The sequence below is a fragment of the Mustela nivalis genome (genome assembly GCF_964662115.1).
Source record: "Mustela nivalis genome assembly, chromosome: 7".
NCBI classification, from domain to species: domain Eukaryota; kingdom Metazoa; phylum Chordata; class Mammalia; order Carnivora; family Mustelidae; genus Mustela; species Mustela nivalis.
The window spans coordinates 108,486,635-108,508,906 of NC_139026.1; the positions used below are offsets into that span (position 1 = coordinate 108,486,635).

Genomic DNA, 22,272 nt, shown 5'->3' on the forward strand with positions numbered 1-22,272 from the left:
TTGATGGAAATATAAAGAAAATGTGGTGTGGAGACGCCTCGGTGGCTCAGTTGGTTAAGCGGCTGCCTTCGGCTCCGGTCATGATCCTGGCGTCCTGGGATCGAGTCCCACATCGGCTCCTTGCTCGGCAGGGAGCCTGCTTCTCCCTCTGACTCTGCCTGCCACTCTGTCTGTCTGTGCTCGCTCTCTCTCTCTCTGACAAATAAATAAATAAATTCTTTAAAAAAATAAAAAATGTGGTGTGTACCTACAGTGGAATATTATTCAGCCTTAAAAAGGAAGGTAATTTTTTTTTAAAGGACTTTATGTTTAAGTAATCTCTACAGCTAACCTGGGGCTGTAGAGCAACCTGAGATCAAGAGTCCCACACTCTACTGAGCCAGCCATCCTACAGGTAGAAAAGGAGTTCAGAGTCCAAAAAAAAGAAAGTAATTCTGACACAGGCTACAACGCAGATGAAACCTGAGGACGTTGTGCTAAGACAACATAAACCAGACAGGAAATTCATAGGAACCAGAAGTAGAATGTGGTAACAAGAGGCTGAGAAGGGGGGAAAAAGGAGAGTTGTCCTTATGGGTATAGAGTGGCAGAATCCCAACATTAAAAAGTTCTGGAGATCTATTTCATCAGTGAACTGTACACTTAAAAATGGCTAAAATGGTGAACTTTTGTTATTTTTTTTACCACAAAAAAAAAACATCCCTAATATCACTCATAAACACAGACACAAACGTCCTTAACAAGATATAAGCAAACGGAGGCCAACAACACATAGAAAGGATTTTAACAAGGGAAAGTGTGGCGTTTTGACAGCTGCCAAGTGCCACGCCCCTCTGCCAGGGCATCCCCCACCAGCAGCCCTTAAGGACAGGCCAGGGAATGCTGCCCTGGGCTGCAGCGCTGCAGGGAGGCTCTGACAACAGCCACTCGCCACCCACCGGAATGCAACACTACCTGCCACAGCCCCCGCCAAGAGCAAGTCCAGGGCTGCGTAATCCCAGAACCCCCTCCAAAGGCTCAGCTCATGTGACAGGCTCAGGTGGAGAAAAGGGGACCTAGGCCGTGACCCCTAGAGCACAGACGCAGGCTGAGAAGGTGAGGTTCTTTCTGAGTGTTTCTAAGGAACCAGAGGGGTGCTGCAGGGAGCTCTGTGCTCCTTTGGAGGTTTCACACACCATTCTGGAACACAGCTCTCTGTGCAGAAAACAAGTAGCATGGATTCTCTAGGCTTTAAGTTCTTCAGCTGGAAAATTCGGTGATTGGTTCCTGCTGGCTCTGATAGGCAAACAAGTCTGAAATACACATTCCAGACCCTCAAAAGGGCTGAGTCTCCCCTTCTTCTTTCTCCCTCCAGATACTCAACCCATGCCCCTGGGGCACTGGTCCTATCTTTACTGTGATGCATTCCATTCATCCATTTCTAACATACCTGGCGGGGAAGCTTATTTAGTGACCTCAGATAATCTTTGTCCAGAATACAATTTCCAAGTGCATTCCCGAAACTTCTAAGGGTAAGAAAAAAAAAAAAAAAAGAAAGAAAGAAAGAAAGAACAAAACAGGTTGAGAATGATTATGTGTCAATATCAGAGAACATAGTTAACAGTTACAACATTTGTGGCAAGGTGCTTCTCCACTGCAGCAGAGGAGATGGACCCCAATATACATGCAGAGACACTTCTTGGGCACCTGCCACTTTCAGGCACTGTATGAGGGTCTCAGTACAGCATGTGGCACAGCAGTCACCAGTCTCTGTCCCCAACAAGAGGCAGGGAGGTCCAAAAGACTAAGAAAACATTTGCAAAACCCCATGAGCTACCTCCTGCCATTCTTTTTTCAGGGGCGGTTCCAATTCCCCAGTAATAGTGGGCAACTCACTTAGGGCACACCATCCTCCATGCCTGAAGTTCTTTACTTGGAACATCTGGCCTTCCGCACAGGTTAGAGCACCTCAAGTTTTTAATGTAGGTTCATTACATGTGTGATTTAATTCACGTCAATTCTCAAAGGCCATGTATGACCTCCCAAAAAAAGTGTAAAAAAAACAAACAAACAAAACCCTGTTCTATGCACCTTAGTTGTACATACCCAAGGAAACACTGTTTAGGTGTTTTAAAGAGAATGGGAAAGCGATCTCTGTCCTCGTGTGGAAAGGTTTCCAAGACACACAACTGAGATGGGGGTGAGCAAAATCAAGTACAGAGTAGAGAATATAGTATTCTTTTTTTTTTTTTTTTTTTAGATTTTATTTATTTATTTGAGAAAGCACGAGTGGGGTGAGGGGCAAAGGAAGAAGCAGACTCCCCACTGAGGAAGCCTGATGTGGGACTTGATTTTGGGACTCCAGGATGGTGACCTGAGCCAAAGGCAGATGCTTAACCCACTGAGCCACCCAGGTGCCCCGCGAATGTAGTATTCTACCACTTGTTCTCAAAGAAGGGAGACCTAAGCATAAAGAACCACAGGGAAAATTCAAAGTGTAGGAAACAGGGCTGACAGGGACAAGGAGGGAGTGAGGCTTGGGTTATTACAACTTTTTGTACTACGTGAATGAATTGTCTCACCAACTGACGCAGGTTAGACTCCAGCCCTCATGCTCACCTCAGCGCCCGCTTCAGCCCGTCTGTCACGGCCTCCTTCCTGGCCTTCTCCAAAGACAAGGCTTTTGACTTAAGGCCCTCGCTGACACCGTAGCCCACATCTTCATGATATGAACCATCCTACAGGTAGAAAAGGAGTTCAGAGTCCAACATGAAGAGCTGCAGTTGTGTCCTGGCTCCACAGCTCTCCTCACCCTCAAGGGCATTTGCGCCAGGGCACACAGAACCTGGGCGCCTTGCTAAAGGGCACACGGGCACAGAGAGCTGGAAGAGAATTCATTTCCAGTGCTACGTCCTTGACCTGATCTGCCTGGAAATGTACAAGACAATTCTCCGTACCCACTTACAAGTGCACATAAAAAAGGCACATAGCTAACCCACCCTAAATCTTCCTAAGGTTCACTGCCCCAAGGTATAAAAACCTCTGGGACATGAAACAAAAGAAAAATGTGAAATACTGTATTTAACAGACTCTTAACGATTGGCTAGCAAATCAAAAAATCTTTTCACAGGTCAGGTGGTATCCATTTCCTGGCTTTCATCAAAAATGAAGGTATACCTGATCAAATTATTAGCTGACAGAGAACCAAATGTAATTTTGGATAGCACTCTGATTTCTGAGATATAACTCAGAAAGCTTATTCAAAGAAATGGTGATACTGCAACAAAATTCTCTCCATTCCCAGTTTATTTATGTGAGTAAGGTTTCTCAGTTTTGTTTTGTTTTTTTTTTGTTTTTTTTTTTTTTTACTTATTTGTCAGAGGGAGAGAGACATGGCACAAGCATGGGGAGCAGCAGACAGAGGGAGAAGCAGGCTCCCCGCTGAGCAGGGAGCCCGATGCAGGACTCAATCCCAGGACCCTGGGATCATGACCTGGGCCCAAGGCAGACACTGAACTGACTGATCCACCTAGGTGTCCCAAGTACTATTTATAAAAATAAGAAGTGAGAATAGAATTAATGCTGAATGTTCTATCTAGGAAAAAGTAATATGGGGGCGCCTGGGTGGCTCAGTGGGTTGAGCCGCTGCCTTCGGCTCAGGTCATAATCTCAGGATCCTGGGATCGAGTCCCGCGTCAGGCTCTCTGCTCAGCAGGGAGCCTGCTTCCCTCTCTCTCTCTCTCTGCCTGCCTCTCCATCTACTTGTGATCTCTGTCAAATAAATAAATAAAATCTTTAAAAAAAAAAAGTAATATTAAACTATGGAAATATAAACCACCCAGAAAGAAAAAAAAGCTTCATCCATCTCATTAAGAAATGCATTTTCCATAAAAATTTATTTTTATTAAGTATATAAATTTTGATGTAGTTATTTTGTCCCCCTCATAGACCCAACTGACTGATCAATTGTGTTAGTAATACCTGTAACAGTAATTCAATCCAGAAGAAATTTTTTAAAATTTAGAGCTTTAAGGTCACTGAAAATTTACCCCCCAAAATTACATTTATATGCCCATACATACACACACACACACACACACACACACAGGAATATGCTAAGGTTATTAATAAAAATAATATTACATGTGTTCATGTAATATATATACATAATATATATTCCCAACATATATTTTGTTTATACATGTATATGGACAAAAGCCAATGGGGAGACAGAATGGAAATATCAGTTTGAGAAGAAAAAAATGTAAAATTTCTCATGACTAAAGAATAGCTTGCTCATGTATTTTTTTAAGTGGATCATAGTATTTAATCGTTTATGATATTTAAAATACATTGATACGGGGCGCCTGGGTGGCTCAGTGGGTTAAAGCCTCTGCCTTCAGCTCAGGTCATGATCCCAGGGTCCTGGGATCAAGTCCCACATCGGGCTCTCTGCTCAGCAGGAAGCCTGCTTCCTCCTCTCTCTCTGCCTGCCTCTCTGCCTACTTGTGATCTGTCAAATAAATAAATAAAATAAAATACATTGATACATTTTAAAAAGATGTAACAAGAAAAGAAATGTGAAATAACAGGGACTGAGAATACACTTATCCTGATGAGTCGTGAAAAATGTGTCGAAGTGCTGAATCACAATATTGTACACCTGACACCTATATACCACTGGGTGTTAATTACACTTGAATAAAAAAAGGAAGAGAAAGATGTAACAGATTTTAGAGTGTCAAATTTTACAATACACTAAAAAACATACCGTTGTAACTACAGGTTTCCCCTGCTATCCGAAAGTAGAATGAACATTCTCATGAAACCTTCCGTAAGCCAAAATAGTATAAAGCAAAGAATTGCCATTAATTTATATGGAAAAATCTCTCAGCATTCCCAGATCCAAAAAATAACCTATTATGCTTTTCTGATAACATAAGGACACATCTTGCTAATGGATGCACACAATAAATGGAGCTAGAGCACAGATGCTCACGGACAGAACTCAAAGCCCTGGCAGCTCGATGCCAAGATGGTGAGTGTAGTTCCCAGGGATGGACTCAGCGGGGCCCCTCTTGCCACCAGGGTGTGCCTTTTTTCATAGAAGTGAAAATCCTCTCTAGATTGCTTTCAGTTAAGGGAAAACAGGTACCAGCATAGGTTTTCATAAAAGCAAAGGGGTGCAGTGCAAACTTTTGAAATGCAGAGGACTTACAGTGCATTTGTACTTATGGTGAAACCTTTTAGGTGTCAACTTAAAATGTACAGGAAACATGCATTTTTCAGCATTCATTTAGGTTGCACGTGAGTAAGAATGTCTAAGGAACACTGGCTGAGCCCCAGCTCTCTAGGCCCAATCCAGAAAATTCTCTACCTGCTCATTCGCTGTCACCACCCACCCGGCCCTTGGAGGCAGCGGGTCTGCTCCATCACCCTCACCTTCAACTGGACTCTCACAAACGCACAGACTCCCACGTAGAACTTGCCATTGTTAAGGTCAACAAAATCTAGGAGTGGGAAAGAGAACCAATTGAAGAGGATACTGACCCCTGTGCCTCACCCATATTCCTCCTACCAGCAACAAAATACACCGACATCCTCACCCACAAAATACTCTCATCAGAAATTTGCACCAAAGTAAAGGAAATTAAGTCACCATTGCCAGGAAACATACTCACCCACATTCTGCTGTGTGATGGAGTGTGCCCAGCCGTTGTAACCGAACATCTCATTGGCCAGATTAATTACCCTGTGACCCTCAATGTAACATACCTGGGAAGAGAAATTAAAGGCAGAGGTGGGAGCTGGTTAAAAGTCCCTGCCATACTAAATGAGAATTAAAATTTACTTAACTGGGGGGTGGGAGGTTGGGGTACTAGGTGGTGGGTATTATAAAGGGCACGAATTGCATGGAGCACTGGGTGTGGTGAAAAATAATGAATACTGTTATGCTGAAAATAAAAAATAAATTTAAAAAAAAAAAAAATTTACTTAACTTACTCCTTACCAGCTTTTTTGGCAAAACTGCCCTTTAACATTCCAGGAAAATTCTCAGTGAATTGATTTCAAAGATCTTCCAGAAGGAACCAGTTAGAACTAGTGTTTTGTCTTGGGGGAGGGATTAGACTCAGAGTAGAAAGATACCCACTCACCTAGCAGTTTCCAAAACTCACAGCTTCCAAAAAAGTACAAGTCTCAGGCTGACATATATTATAGGAGACCAAAAATATACACATAAAATTAGAAGCAAAGGGCAAAAGAAACATTTTTAAAAGATGGTATAAATATCTCAAGATGGAAGACAACACTTGGGTGGCTTCAGATGACGATGCCCGCTGGAACCCATCCCCTCCCAAAGACACTAGGAAACATCTAGCAACAGTGAGCAGGAGACCTTCTGAATCCATGAGGACCCAGAGAGGGAGAAAGATCCTCTGAGTAGCCAGCTAGAGGGGCACCCACTTCTCAAGCATGTCATCTCTCCTACCCTCTGGCCTCCTCCAGCCATGCGGCTACTGATGTATTCCGGGCCCAGCCTCTGCCTCAGAGCGTTCTGGATGGCCTGGTACTCATCTGCTGTGTACTGATACTGCAATCCAGAAAAGGAAAAATTAAACTGACATTACCCCATTCCTATGCCAGCAAGTCTCCAGACCCTGCTACACTCTTAAAAAGTATTGAGGGCCCTAAGAGCTCTTGTTTACATGGGTTTTATCTACCAATACTAGGAATTAAAACTGAGAAACTTCTAAGGCACACTTTCCATAAGCCATCAGAGCAGTATCCCCCCAGGCTGTGTGTGCTCTGGAGAGTCTCACTGTTCACTTGTAAGAGAATGAAAAGGAAAAGGCAAGAAGTTTTTTAGTATTATTATGGAATCTTTTTGACCCCGTGGACTCGGGAGAGGTCTGGTTGACCCCAGGGGTCACTGGGCCCCATTTTGAGAGGCATTGCCCTAGGTGTCACCACCCTCCTGACAAAATTTTCTCGAGTCAGAATTGGTAAACTGAAAAGTGCCACCTCAGAGTCTGTATATGACATTTATGCCCACAAGGTAGCAGGAGACATACCTCTTCTCTAGTTCAACACTTTTCCATCCTATACATACATAAATATACCACTACTTATTTGACTACTGTTCCCTTGGTAGTTTCCCCCTTGTCCTATTTAAATGAAATAAATTGGGGGTGCCTGGGTGGCTCAGTGGGTTAAGCCTCTGCCTTCAGCTCAGGTCATGGTCTCGGGGTCCTGGGATCAAGCCCAGCATCGGGCTCTCTGCTCAATGGGGAGCCTGCTTCCCCCTCTCTCTCTGCCTGCCTCTCTGCCTATTTGTGATGTCTCTCTGTCAAATAAATAAATAACATCTTTTTTTAAAAAATAAATAAATAAATGAAATAAATTTTCACAAACAGATCTATGGTAAAGACAAAGATGGACTCGAGGGGACAAAGCAAGAATCTCTTTTATACGTACAGAATATTGCCACAAAGAATAGAACACTGGAATCCTTGAAACTGGGTGAAATGTAGACAGGAGTGATGGGGAAAGTGCAAGACTTTGCATTCACATACAGTCTACGTTTCATTTTGAATGCTATGCCATATGAATATGTAATGTATCAAAAAAATAAACAAAAGGTAAATCTCAATGTAATCCCCAGTACTACAAGATGCTACAGTTCCATGATGCCCTGAGAGTTCCTCAGAGTCCCAAATAATGCACGGAATGGAAAACCCACTGACCGTAAATAGTTTCCACGTACATGATTATGCCCTACAAACTACTTTCTCCTACCTTTTCACTTAACCTCATTCTTCCCAGATATGGAAAACACAGTTACCTGTCCGAAGCATAACACGGAGTTGCCGCCAGCCACAGAAGGATGGTTGCCACGGGCTCCAAGAACTGCTTCCTCGGTCCCAGACATGTTGATTCCAGGTGACCTCTATAAAAAGAGAAAATTTAAAAAGATCTCAAAGAATGCTGAAGGTAAAAAGCAAGAGCCTCCACACAAAATCAGACTAAAGCATCCAAATGTAGTATCCTACAAGTCGATTTACTTAACACTTAATGTGGGTTTTGTTTTGTTTTTTTTAGATTTTACTTATTTATTTGACAGAGACAGAGAAACAGTGAGAGAGGGAACACAAGCAGGGGGAATGGGAGAGGAAGAAGCAAGCTTCCCTCTGAGCAGGACCCCAATGTGGGACTCGAACCCAGGAACCTGGGATCATGACCTGAGCTGCGAAGGCAGATGCTTAACAACTGAGCCACTCAGGTACCCCAATGCTTTTCTTGTAAGCACTGCCCCAATCAAGGACTAAGTTCCTCAGTGCTTAGCGATCATCCAACATGGCACTAAAAATCCTTTAGGGTCCACTTCTATCTTTCTGTTAAAATTCTGGCTAGGGTTGGGGTGCCTGGCTGGCTGAGTCCGCAGAGCATGCGACTCTTGATCTCAGGGTCATAAGTTCAAGTCCCACATTGGGCAAGGAGCCTACTTAGAAAAACAAACCATAAAATGTTCATTAGGTGTTATTTAAGGTGATTTTTGAATTATAACACATTATAATTGCAATGTTTATAATTGAAAAAGTCAAAATTACAAAAACACTCCAAGGGAGAGTAATCAATCAACTCATTACTACCTCATATATGAACAACATGATTCTGGCTTCAGTGGGGTCAAAAAGAGAAGTATAAGCCAGGGGTGCCTAGGTGGCTCAGTCATTAAGCAACTGCCTAACTCAGGTCAGCTCAGGTCATGATCTCAGTATCCTGGGATCAAGCCCCATACTGGGCTCCCTGCTCAGTAAGGAAGCTGCTTCTCCCTCTCCCTCTGACTCTCCCTGTGCTTGTGTTCTCTCTCTTTCTCTCTCTCTCAAATAAATAAATTAAATATATATTTTTTTAAAGTAAAAGCCACAATAACTCACCTGCTTTCCAGGAGCTGGTAGGAGACTAAAAGGAAAGTTAAAGAGCAAGAGAAGGCAGTGTGGATGGCCCTAATATTCAGGAAGAATAAAGCATTAGACCAGTTAGGTCTTTTGCAGCATCAGCATCACCTGGGAACTTATTAGAAATGCAAATCCCCAGGTCCTACCCTAGACCTCCTGGATCAGAAACTAAAGGCAAAGCTGAGGAGTTAGTGCTTGCCCAAGTCCACCACGTGATTCTGACCCCGCCTCAAGTTTGGGAGCCAGTGCATTAGACTGAGACTATGCAAATGTACAGTCCATTAGTAAACAGAATTACCCTCAGAAGCAGCATTTGCCACTGGCTGACCCACTACCTGACTATCCCTACACCTGTCTCAGATCAGATGGATTCAGTGCTGGGCCCCAGCCTTTCTGTCCCTTTCCAGAGTTCAAGACATGGAAGCGAGGACATGGTGGGTCCTCCGGTGTGAAATTCCGGATTTCCTGGCTCTTCCAGTAGAAGCCATGATCAACTGTGCTAACAGCACAGGAGCCAAAAAATCTGCAGATGATCTTGGCGAGGGGGATCAGGGGCTGAACAGGCTTCCTGCTGCTGGTGGGGGTGACATGGTGACCACCACAGTGAAGGAAGGCAAACCAGAGCTCAGAAAGAAGGTATATCCAGCAGGTAACTGGACAACGGAAGTCCCTACTGGTGAGAAGCTGGTGTGTTTCTCTCTTTGGAAGATAACATGGGGGTCACAGAAAACAGTAAAGGCAAAATGAAAGGTCTGCTTTCACAGGACCAGTTGCAAAGGAGTGCGCACACGTGCGGCCCGGGACTGCAGCCGCTGGGGGTAGCACTGCAGGATTCTTTGGTGTTCACAAAAAATGAAAATTTATTTGCTCCCAATAGTTGCCTTCCTGTTCTTTACTACAGGTCACCTTTCTTGACACCACCTGACCCTTGCCTCCTTTAGTAAAATGAAATTGCTTGGTGCAAACTGGCTGTGGGTATGTGCAGAATAAACAGTACTTGACAAAAAGAAAAAAAAAAAGTGTTGTGCCTCAGCACACTAGTATGCTGTAGTCTTCAGGTTATTTGCTGACAGTAAAACTACAAATCTAGGAATGCCCGGTGGCAGAACATTCCCCACCGCACCACAATACAGCGTTTGGGGGCTCAAGTTCCAAAGGTCGGTTTCTGGCAAATACCCAGTAGGTGCTTGACCAAGGGAAAAATCCTATATCTCTCTAAATGATGTCCTCTCATCTAGAAAACGGACATAGTAATAATACCTGCATTTCCTACGGGTTCTGTCAAGATTACCACGATACTGCATGAAAACTGCATTAGAATAGTGCACACAGGAAGTACTGAAAGGTTAGCTATTGCTAAGTGCGTCTTACCTTTCTTACTGTAGTATGATGAAAATGCAAAAAATCATTTAAATGATCACAAAACATTACATTTCAACTAAGAACAATTAACTATTTCTAACCTGGCACAAAGAAAGTAGAAGAGTGACATATACTAGGTTAATTAATAATTAGTGTCTAAAATTGTTACAACAGGGCCATCTGCCTGGCTCAGTCAGAAGAGCATGTGACTCTTGATCTCAGGGTGGTGAGTTCAAGCCCCAGCCCCAGATTGGGGGTAAAGATTATTTAAATAAATAAATAAACTTCTAAAAAAATTGTTAAAACAGAATCACTGTATTATACACCTGAAATTAATATTACACTGTATGTTAACTAACTATATTTAAATAAAAAGTTGAAAAAAAAGAAACACTTCACACATACTGGGATAGCTACAGTAAAAAAGAATAACCAACATTAGCAAGGATGTGGAGAATCTGGAACATACACAGACACACACAGACACACACACAATCTGTTAAAACAGGTTGGGTGCCCGGCTGGCTCAGCCAGTAGAACACTCAACTCTTGATCTCAGGTTGTAAGTTTGAATCCCACGCTGGGCACAGGGATTACTTAAAAAACAAAAAACAAAAAAAACCTTAAAATTGTTGCAATAGGAAATAGTGGAATAAGGATCATATTTAGAACACAATTATGGGGTCCCTGGGTGGCTCAGTCATTACGTATCTGCCTTTAATAAAAAGGAAAAAAATTGAAGACCTATTATATAAAGCAGAGGTCTGCAAACCTTCTCTTTAAAGTGCCAGATAGTATTTTAGGTTTTGCAGACTATATGGTCTCTGTCACACCTATGTAACTCTGGCATTTTAGTGTGGAAGCAGCCACAGATGATATGTAAACAAATGGGTGTGGTTGTGTCCCAGTAAAACTTTATCACAAAAAGAGGTGGCAGATTTGGTCCACAGGCCACAGTGTACCAACCCCTGCTATAAAGCACACTTTGAACGTTAGAGTCAGATGTGGTTCAATATCACCCTCCATCCAATACGTTAAGTTGGACAATTACTCAAACTTTCTGTGTTTCAATTTCCTCATCTGTAAAGGGGATTATTATTAAAATCAACCTTATAAATGTATCATATTAAAATGATGTGATAAGAGACGCTGGGTGGCTCAGGCAGTTAAGTGCTGGTCTTTGGCTCAGGTCCCGATCCTGGAGTCCCAGATCAACCACCGCTGGGCTTCCTGCTCAGCCGGGAGTCTGTTTCCCTCTCTTCCTCTGCTCCTCCCCCAGCTCGGGTTCGTTCTCACTCACTCCCTCTCTCAAATAAATAAATCTTTAAAAAATAAAATGTGATAATAACAGCACCCAGCAGAAATCATCACTAGATACAAGAAAGTTGTAGGGGAGATTTATAAAGTCTCAAATGAGCACCTGTCCACTTATTTGTTAAAAAAAAACAAAGGGAAATACACTGGGAATATACCCAAAGCCACTGAGCTACACACTTAAAAATGGTTAAAAATATGGGGCGCCTGGGTGGCTCAATCGTTAAGAGTCTGCCTTCAGCTCTGGTGGTAATTGGGATCGAGCCCCACATCTGGCTCCCTGCTCAGTGGGAAGCCTGCTCCTACCTCTCCCACTCCCCCTGCTTGTGTTCCTGCTCTCACTGTCTTTCTGTCAAATAAATAAATAAAATACTTTTTTTAAAAAAAAGGTTAAAAATTTGTTATGTATATTTTGCCACAATAAAAAAAAAGGAGGTAAAATAACACAATGAAGGTTTATATTCCTTCAGGTACCCAGTCTGGTGGCCCTGCCCAACCGGTGGCTGTGTCATCTAAGCACATGTGACCTCCAAGGTCATCACTGCAAGGGAAGAAAGAGTTGTTAAAGTCACACGGGTTCATAGCTGCCTTAGGCCAGAAGCGATATGCATCACTTCTGGTCACAGTTCACTGGACAGAACTTGTCACAAGGCTCCCACTTAATGGCAGTGGAGGCTAGAAGTATAAGAAAGCATTTGGTGAGTACTGTCTCTTTCATCTGCTTTCCCCACTCCAGTGTGAGCCCTTAGAAGGCAGGAGATTCTTGATTCTTCTTGGCCCCTCAGTGAGCAGCATGGTAACCTGTTCCCCCTAAGGGGTCAGGAAGGGAAGCATTCATTGGGTGAGTGATTAAGTGAATGAATGGATGGATGGATGGATGGATGATGAAGTACATAGTGTAGGATACAGAGACAAAGTATATTTTTTAATTCCTTAGAAACTGATTTTATAAGGCAAGAGTTATATTTCTCACACTTCAAAAGCAACTTGCTATTTTTCTAAACAATATCTTAGAAGAGTCAACCTTTTATCACAGAAAAGGACAATTTCATCTCTGCCCACAAAGTAAAACATGGAATCATTTTTTTTTCCCCTGCCAGTTACTATTTGAGAAAAAGCTGACTGCCTTCCTTTCTAAAACTGTCTACAATCATTTTCCCATTATAAAATTACAACATCTTTATTATAGAAAACTTTACACATATATCAAAAAATATGGAAGGAAGTAAAATTTGACTGGATCACCACCAACAACAGAAAACTCTTTTTCCTGTATGTGATCAAGTTCATGTATGTTTTGTGTGTGTGTGTATGTGCACACTTGCTAAACAAAAATCTGGAGTCTTCCACATTTATCAGGCATATCTTATGCAGCACCTCAAATCTTCTTGGCCTTGCCGATATCTGAGGCCCTTGACTACTTTTTCTACCCCGGTTGCCATGAGATAGACCAAATACGCATTGAGTTCTAACTGAATGCACAGAGGCACGACCACCAGTCCCTCACCTCTTGCTCATGCCATTTGCCTCTCACTCCCTCCCGGGGCTCCCCTCTCACCTTGAAGGTGTGATAACCTGTGGGACCCACCTGATGCCCACACATGCACAACCTGGAAATCTGAGGGAGGGAATACAGCATGCGGCAAACCTTTTACCGATGAGATACAAAAGCTGAGGGTTAAATTCTTCTCCCTCCTTTCTTTGGTGGGGAGGGGGCTGTCCTGGGATACAGAACTTCATACATGCTTCTGAGAGACAGCATTAAGAGATCAAGCAGTCAGTTGTACTTGTTAATCAAGGGGTGGCCAGCTTGGAAATGTCCCCTTGAAATGACTTAATCTTCCTTCTCTCCTCAATCTCCCTTTCCTCACTTCTGCTTCCTCAAGAAATCATAGCACATAAGGTTTTGCCTCAAGTCTAGATTCTGGGGTTCCCAGGTATAGAGATACCATGGACACTCTGCTAACTATCCCTTCAGCTCTTACCACAATCGTGCACCTAGGCCTAACTGCCAAATGCCAACATTTGTATCTCTTTATCTGAGGGCCTTTTTTGGCATCCAGGGCCCATTTTGTGCCTGTTCATGGTAAATTGGAAGCACCAGAGAACCGATGCCCTTGGGAGCAGCCCTCCACTACTGACTGATGGGAGCTGGTGTTTAAAGACCCTAGATCTCTTACCCACTTTGTGAGATAACACTGAGCTGTAAGTTCTACATTGGCTTGAGTTTCCCAGTGAAATTAGGTTTGGTTGCCCACTAGTGGTAACTGGCTTGGCCATGCACCTCACCCTCTGATAAATGCCCTTTCTTTCCTGTCTCACTCCCCTCACCTCTATCGCACATCCTGGGCTCTTCTCTCAGATAAGCTACGTATGTTTGAAGAAAAATATAGGGGAAGCAAAAGATACCTTTACAATGGAGAAATCTAGTAGATGCTACCTTAATCAGGTAATCAAACATAATGTCGCCAGTGATAGTCCCATCATAAGCTCCCTGATGGATATACTAAAAAGGTCACAACGTCACTTAAGGAGTATTTCTACCAATTTAATCATGACTCTAATCAAGAGGAAATAATTAGACAAGTTGAAACCTCTAACATTTGGATTCACACCATGTCAATGTCTTAAAAAGTAAAACAAAGGAGGGTATGTGCTTTGGTGAGTGCTGTGAAGTGTGTAAACCTGGTGATTCACAGACCTGTACCCCTGGGGCTAATAATACATTATATCTTTATAAAAATTTTTTTTAAATTACTTAAAAAATAAATAAATAAAACAAAGCAAAATATAGAATAAAATAAAACAAAGCAAATGAACTCTTCTAGATCAAGAGATTAAAGACACACAACACACAACAACTACAACTACATTGTGGTTCTTTGAAAGGATTTTAGATCAGGGGAAAAAAAATGTAAAGGATAGTCTAGAGGGGATTCGTATGATGGACTGCATATTATTCAAATGCATTGCACTGTTGTTAAATTTGCATCAGAGTTATGTAAGAGGATGATCTTGTCCTTAGGAGATATATGATGAAGTAGTGGAGTGAACTGCCATGTTTTCTGCAACTTACTCTCAAATCAATCAACTAATAAAATGTGTGTGTGCACACACATGCACAAAGAGAAGGAGAGGAAGATAAAGTAACAAATTTATGAATCTAAGTGAAGGATATGCAGGCAATCCTTGTATAACTTTTCTGAAAGTTTCAAATGTTTCAAAATAAAATGTTAGGAAAGACTTTCTGCACAGCCACAGTTAGGGCAGCTATATAAATCCAAATATCCCAATACAACCAATGCAGACCAAAAAGAGGAACAAATAAAACCACAAATATCCTGTATCTTCTAATATAATGAGAAGACTGAAAATACTACAAGCTTCAAATTGCCTGAAATTAGAAAAAATAAACACCAACTTCTGGTGGAGATATTTCTCAAATGCACATCTTAACTCTTCAAGGAGAGGAAGGAGGGACATGGATGGGAAGAGAAATGCACAGGAGAGAGAGGAGGATAGAGAGCCAAAGATGGAACTAAAATTGCTTCCAGAAGATAACCCACACGAAGAATGAAGATACTGACAGAGTTCTGGTAGGTCAGAGCAGTCCATGAAAAAAAGCATATACACTACTCAAGGAGGCAACCTTGAAAGCCCGTATTTCCGGGGAGAAGAGGGCAAAAAAGAATGAGGTGCCTTTTGAAATGACACTGTGAAGAACAGAGAGGGCAGAGTATAGATCCTACAAGACAAGAGAAAATTCAAAATCACAGGACATATAACCATGTCCCTTTTTTGGCTTTTTTGCCTTCTAATAAAGAAACCATACTCACTATATTTCCAAAAGAATAGGAACTGTTCTTGAACTAGGAATTGATAAACCATCTATCAATCCTGTTCACAAAATACAAAATTAAAGACAAAAAAGAGTCAATGAGGGGTACTTGAGTAGCTCAGTGGGTTAAAGCTTCTGCCTTTGGCTCAGGTCATGATCCCAGGGTCCTGGGATCGAGCCCCGCATCGGGCTCTCTGCTCAGCAGGGGGCCTGCTTTCTCCTCTCTCTCTCTGCCTGCCTCTCTGCCTACTTGTGATTTCTGGTTGTCAAATAAATAAATAAAATTTAAAAAAAAAAAAAGAGTCAATGAACTTAAAGATGGTGCCATAGAAATTATATAATCTGAAAAGGAGAAAAAGACAAACTGAAAATAATGAGAGTCTCAAGGTCCTGTAGAATAATATAAAAACAGCTAACACAAATATAATTGAAGTCCCAAAAAAAGAGGTTAAAGCCAATGGAAAACAAAACAGTACCAAAAAAAATTAATGACTTGGAATTTCCTAAATTGGGTGACAGGCATAAATTTATAGATTTAAGGTTAGAAAACCTCAAGAAGAATAAAAACAAAGAAAATCACACCTAGACACACTGTAGGCAAACTGCTGAAAAAAATAAATAAAGAGAAAATCTGGGAAGCAGTCAAAGAAAAATGGCCCATTATATACAAAATAACAATAAAAATGATGACTCCATCTTACATTAGAGTTAAAAAGGCATAATTAGGAATAAATTTAATGAAAGATATATAAGATCTTCCCACTAAAAACTACAAACAGATATGAAGTTGAGAGGCAACGTGGGGAGTTTGGGGGATAGGAAAGGAATAAATGAAACAAGATGGGATCAGGAGGGAAACAAACCATAAGAGACTCTTAATCTCACAAAACAAACTGAGGGTTGGTGGAGGGAGGGAGAGGGTGGTGGGGTTATGGACATTGGGGAAGATATGTGCTACGGTGAGTGCTGTGAAGTTTGTAAACCTGACAATTCACAGACCTGTACCCCTAAGGCTAATAATACACTATATGTCAATAAAAAAATAAAAAATTGTTTTAAAAAAAAAACTACAAACAGTCTTAAAGAAATAAAGACCTAGCAAAAAGGGGGCACCTGGGTGGCTCAGGGGGTTAAAGCTCCCAGGGTCCTGGGATCAATCCCCACATAGGGCTCTCTATTCTTCAGGGAGACTGCTTCCCCTTCTCTCTCTCTGCCTGTCTCTCTGCCTACTTGTGATCTCTGTCAAATAAATAAATAAAATCTTTAAAAAAGAAAAGAAAAGAAAAAGACCGCAAAGGGAGATATATCATGTTCATAGGTTTCAATAATCAATACCATTAAGATGTTAATTTTTCCCAAGTTGACCTAAAGATTAAATGTCACCCCAGTCATAATCCTCTGGGTTGTGGGATCAAGCCCTGCCTTGAGCTCCATGCTCAACGGGGAGTCTGCTAGAGATTCTCTCCCTCTCCCTCTGCCCCTCCCCCTACTCTTGCACACACTCTCTCTCTAAAATAAACAAATAAATCTTAAATTAAAACAAAAAATCAGTAGAACACACAAAAAAAGCCCAGAAACCAACCACCATTTATACAGTCATCTGCATGGCAATCTGAATTGCTAAGGTACAAATGTAATGCAATGACATTATAACAAATGGTGGTGGGATAACTGGATCTCCATATGGAGAAAAAATTTTTTATTTTCCACAAAATATTTTTCACACAATTCACAAAGAATAGAGATGGGTCATAGGCCTAAATATAAAAGCTACAATGATAAAATTTCTAGAAGAAAATATAGAACTGTATCTTCACATCCTAAAGGTAGTCAAAATTTCTTAGACAAGACCCAGAAAGTAGTAACAATTAAAAAAAAAATGATAAATATGACTAAACCAAAATGTAATACTTTGGGTTATTTGTCTCTATTATTGAGTTGCAGGAGTTATATCTTTTTTATGTTCTAGATATCAGTCTTTTGTGGTTGCCTAATCATTTTCAGAGATCACAAGCAGGCAGAGAGGCAGGCAGAGAGAGGAGAAAGCAGGCCCCCTGCTGAGCAGAGAGCCCGATGCGGGGCTCGATCCCAGGACCCTGAGATCATGACCTGAGCCGAAGGCAGCGGCTTAACCCAACTTTAAGTGGTCAAAAATCTGAGCAAGATACACAAATGTGAACAAGCCTAGGAAAGTGTTCCAAAATCATTAGTAATCAAGGACTAAAATTAAAACCATAATGACATACCCCTCCATACCCTCCAGAATGGCTAAAAATAAAAACTACAGCGCCAAAAGTTGGCAAGGAAGTGAAGCAACTAGAATTCTCATACACAGCTGGCTGGAAAAAGAATGAAAAAACTATTCAGCTGTAAGCACGTTACCCTCCATGAAAAAAGACTAATGACTTGGGTTCAGAGGGTAGAACAACAGGCCACAGAGGATTATCCCCAGGCCTTGAACCCTAATGGCTCTTTTTATATTCTGGAGGTCGGTCTTTTATTAGGTAGGTGTCTTGGTGCTTGCCTATTCATTTTCTTAGTTGTCTTTGATGAGAAGTTTTGAATTTGTTGTTATCACATTTTTTAAGTGGGTATTGCTTTCTAAGTCTTGTCTAAGAAAGCTCTGCACACCCTCGGATGTGTCATGAAGCTATCCTTTTAGATTTTCTTCTAGAAGAATTATGTTTTATAATTTTGGAAATTAAACTTATAATTTCTTTAGAAATTAAACATGCATCTGCCATATGACCCAAGAATTATTCTGATAGGTATTGTCTTAGAGAAATAAAATCATATAACCAAGAAAAGATTTGTGGGATGGAGAAACCTGGGTAGCTCAGTCAGTTAAGCTCCGACTCTTGATCTTGGCTCAGGCCACCATCTCAGGTTTGTGAGACTGAGCCCCAGGCTGGGATCCACATTGGGCTCTGCGCTGGGTATGGAGCCTGCTTAAGATTCTCTCTCCCATCTCCCTTGCCCCTCCACCACCCTCTCAAAAAAAAAAAAGAAAGAAAGAAAAGAAAAAAGATGTGTGGGATGGAAAGGTAAAGAGATTGAACCAGGACAGGGTCTATGAGCGAGAAATGGATGATTTTGAGATATATTAAGAAGGTCAATGAGATTTGTAAAAATGTTTTTATTCTGATCTACTTCCTTCTCACCTAAAAGCATTTCTAATTATAAGTGGAGAGAAGAAGGAAGGAATAAGGAATGAGGCATGTTACATAAGGAAATTTTCCTCTTTTGTCGGACCTTTTCTCATATGTATTAAAGAAAGGACAGGGGGCACCTTGGTGGCTCAGTTGCCTAAGCGTCTGCCTTCGGCTCAGGTCATGATCCCAGGGTACTGGGACATACCCCAGCATCAGGCTCTCTGCTCAGTGGATTGCCTGCTTCTCTCTCTACCACTCCCCCTCCTCTCCATGAAATAAAAAAAAAATCTTAAAAAAAAAAAAAAAGACAAGATAGAGGGCATAGAGGGTAATATTAGTCACCTTAAAAAGTTTGAAACATTAGTTTATAAACCTTGGGACAGCAATGGAAATTTTAAGCTGAGAATGATGAGATTATATTCAGGCATCAGAAGGCTCTTTGTCAACAGTGAATGAGGGAGGGATAAGTTAGGAATCTGTTCCAACAGTCCAGAGAGAAACTGATAAAGGAAGATCATGGCCATGTGAAGAAAGAATGGACTCTGGATATGTATTACAGGGGGCAGAACTGGCAACTCAGTGACAGCAAGGATCTGATTGCAAGGATAAAGAACAGCAGGATTAGAGACCAAGTTTTTTTTCTTTTATTTTCAGGTATGTACATGCTGCTGTAACATTTTGTGAAACTTCAAATGTCATCTTCTCTTTGAAGCCTTATGCAGGTTACACTCTAAACAGAATCAATCCTATGTTCTCTAGCATTTTAGACATACATCAAAACACACATTCCAAAAAAAAAGGCACATACTACACTCTAATCCACACTCAGGCATTCAAGAACAGAAAGGCCATATACTAATTACTGAATCTCCAGCACTTAACATAGTCCTGACCCAGCACTAGAGCATTTTACTTTTATTTTAGCTTCTCTTCACTTTAAAACTGCCAGTATGGTATTAAAAACGAATGCCTTGAGTGGAAAAATGTTAGAAGTTATAGAGATAGAAGAATATCCACACTAGGCTTTCTGTCCTTGAATAATTACATTGGTTATACAGTCAATTCTCATTCATGGTAGTTCTATGAAGTCATCGTGAACACTGAATTATCAAATACTGAACCATTTGCTCCGAGGAGAAACACAGGGTTAGGTCCTTGTAAGCCTCTGGTCACATTTTCTTAAACTAGTCAATATAGAATCTTGTTTTATGTGTGTTTCTACTGAAAGATACCTCACTCAATATATATTAACTTACTAATACTGACCTCACAGCCAGAAGCATGTAACTCATACCTGAACAATACTTATCTAAAAGAAGCTTTCTTTTCTCTGTAAGAGACATCACAGCCTTCTTGGACTTGTAATGCTAGACAGCACTTCGGCCACATGCTTGGAAGCCATTCCAAACTGCGAAATCACTAACAAAAAGTACAAAAATGAGAAAAATGTAACACTAAATATATCTCAAAACACTATGAGTGTTGATTTAGGGGTTACAAAAATTTATGGGTAGGTACGTCCCAAATAAAGACTCTATGAATAGGGGCACCTGGGTGGCTCAGCGGGTTAAGTCTCTACCTTCGGCTTAGGTCAGGATCCTGGGATCGAGCCCCACATCACGCTCTCTGCTCAGTGGGGAGCCTGCTTCCCCCTCTGTCTCTGCCTGCCTCTCTGCCTACTTGTGATCTCTGTCAAATAAATGAATAAAATCTCTGAAAAAAAAAAAAGAGTCTATGAATAATGAGGATCAACTACAGGTTTTTTTTGTTTGGTTTTGAGATAAAACCGCTCTCCCATAGTTCTATCAGCTACCTTTTTCATTCACTCATCCACCTACACCCAGTTTGTATCACAAGATCATGGCACACATCATGCAGCAACACAAATATTTCTCTGCTAGTTACCACTACAATTAGCGGTTTAAGAGAGGACTTTAAAAGATAACTTTCCCTAAAAGATACCAGACCTGAGGCCACTAAAATACCTGAGCCAGTCCCAGAGTTAAACGCTGGCTTAGGAGAATTACATTTAAAAACGTGCCTCAGACTGTGAGTTCTGTGGAGGAATAGACCTTAATAGGTCTAGGAAGCCCAAAGTAGAAACAACCCAAATGTTCGTCAACTAATGTAGAAACAAAATGTGGTATATCCGTACAAGGGATTATTAATATTATTCAGCCATAAAAAGGAGTGAAGTATTGACAATGCTTCAATAGGCATGAACCTTGAAAACGTTACGCTTGGTGAAAATGTGCCCAACACACAAAAACTGTAGGATTCCATTTATGCGAAATATCTAGAATTGGCAAATTCAGAGGCAAAAAACAGATTAGCGAGGTGGTAATGGGGGCAAATGAGAAGTGCCTGCTAAGGAGTTGTGGGTTTCTGTTCAGGGTGATAAAAATGTTATGGGACTAGATAATGGTGATGGTTGCACAACCTTGTGAATATACTAAGCCCACGGAACTGTTTAAATGGATGAATTTAATCGTATATGAATTGCATCTCAATTAAAAAAAAAAAAAAGCCTAAGAAGGCTAACTATGCGGCAAAACACCAATGTCAGATTCCTTTAGATGAGTAATTCCTTCCCAACTGCGGCCACTCCTCTGGACCCCGCCTAGCTATGGACACAAACTTCGGCACCCTTCACTCCTGTCAACAGGCAGCATTGGGGAGGTCTCACGCCCGTGCATGGGACCGCCACAATTAACAATACGCCGCCTGCACCCCGTCGTGGGGTCTCGGGGTGTTGGTCCAAGTCTCCTGAACCCCTGTCCCTCCTAACCAAACTCTCAGTTAAGCCCTGACCCTGAACTCCTACTGTTCTAACTAGTACAGGCCCCGGTCTCAGGACCACGCTGCTGGAGCCCTCAGGACGACCTCAACCGCCTCCCCAATCGATCTACTCAGAATCTGCGCCGCCCACGCTCCACAACCCCGGGCCGGAACCACCCCAATTGGACCGTCCTCCCTCCCTTCCTCTCCACTTACGCGCCTCATGCAGCGCGCGGTGCACGCAGGGAGCTCGGTCTAGGCTAAATGCAAGAAGGGAGTTTAGATAGAGCCGCGCAGAGGAGCCTGGGAAAGAACTGCAAGAGAACTCTGGGAAGAAGGTCCAAATCGAGTACGAGACCGGGGCGGGCGGGGAGGACAGGAGGAGGAGCTAAAAATTAAGTCAAGGGAGACGAGCCGCAAGGCAATCTGCCGAAAGCCGTAGAGCAACCTGGCAGCGCGACGCTGACTACGACGTGCCAAGGCCAATTTCTCTGAGTCACTCCTACTGCCTCCATCTCCCCCAAACTCCCTTTACTTTTGCTGCCGCCAGGTCTCTGCTGCCCCCTGGCGGACTCGGCAAGCTAACGAGGAGCATTTCGGCGCCTTACTGAGAGATCACACAAACCCAATCCCCAGATAGAATGAAGCGGTGGGGTGGGTAGGAACTTCTCGGATCCGTCCGTGCACGCGAGGGATACTGCAGGAAAAGAAAAACAGGATTTTAAGTCTTCTTTAGGATGGTCATCACAGTCCTTTACAGATTCCACCTCAGGCAGGCTCAGCAAACCGAGGTAGGGTGGACACATTTGCTCATTAAGCCCTCTTCCTCTCCTGCTACTGCCGCGCACGCGCACACAAACACACACCTGATGGCTTCTTAAATTAGCTG

The 22,272-nt window shown here is 42.0% G+C and overlaps 1 protein-coding gene across 9 annotated transcripts in view; it reads right to left on the minus strand.

Moving 5' to 3' along the window:
- Positions 1-21,725, minus strand: part of RAD52 (RAD52 homolog, DNA repair protein) — a 36,724-nt gene extending 14,999 nt beyond the window's left edge. Inside the window, exons 1-8 of one of the 9 annotated variants that reach the window (XM_082738115.1) lie at positions 21,600-21,725; positions 19,900-20,024; positions 7,823-7,927; positions 6,470-6,571; positions 5,661-5,754; positions 5,422-5,489; positions 2,599-2,717; positions 1,430-1,505 (exon numbers count right to left, since the gene is read on the minus strand). In XM_082738115.1, coding sequence (XP_082594241.1) covers positions 1,430-1,505; positions 2,599-2,717; positions 5,422-5,489; positions 5,661-5,754; positions 6,470-6,571; positions 7,823-7,909 — 546 coding nt within the window. In that variant the 5' untranslated portion in view covers positions 7,910-7,927; positions 19,900-20,024; positions 21,600-21,725. The remainder of the gene's footprint in view (positions 1-1,429; positions 1,506-2,598; positions 2,718-5,421; positions 5,490-5,660; positions 5,755-6,469; positions 6,572-7,822; positions 7,928-19,899; positions 20,025-21,599) is intronic. The other 8 variants (XM_082738116.1, XM_082738118.1, XM_082738121.1 and 5 more) reach the window with 8 other exon arrangements.
- Positions 21,726-22,272: the final 547 nt, after the last annotated feature.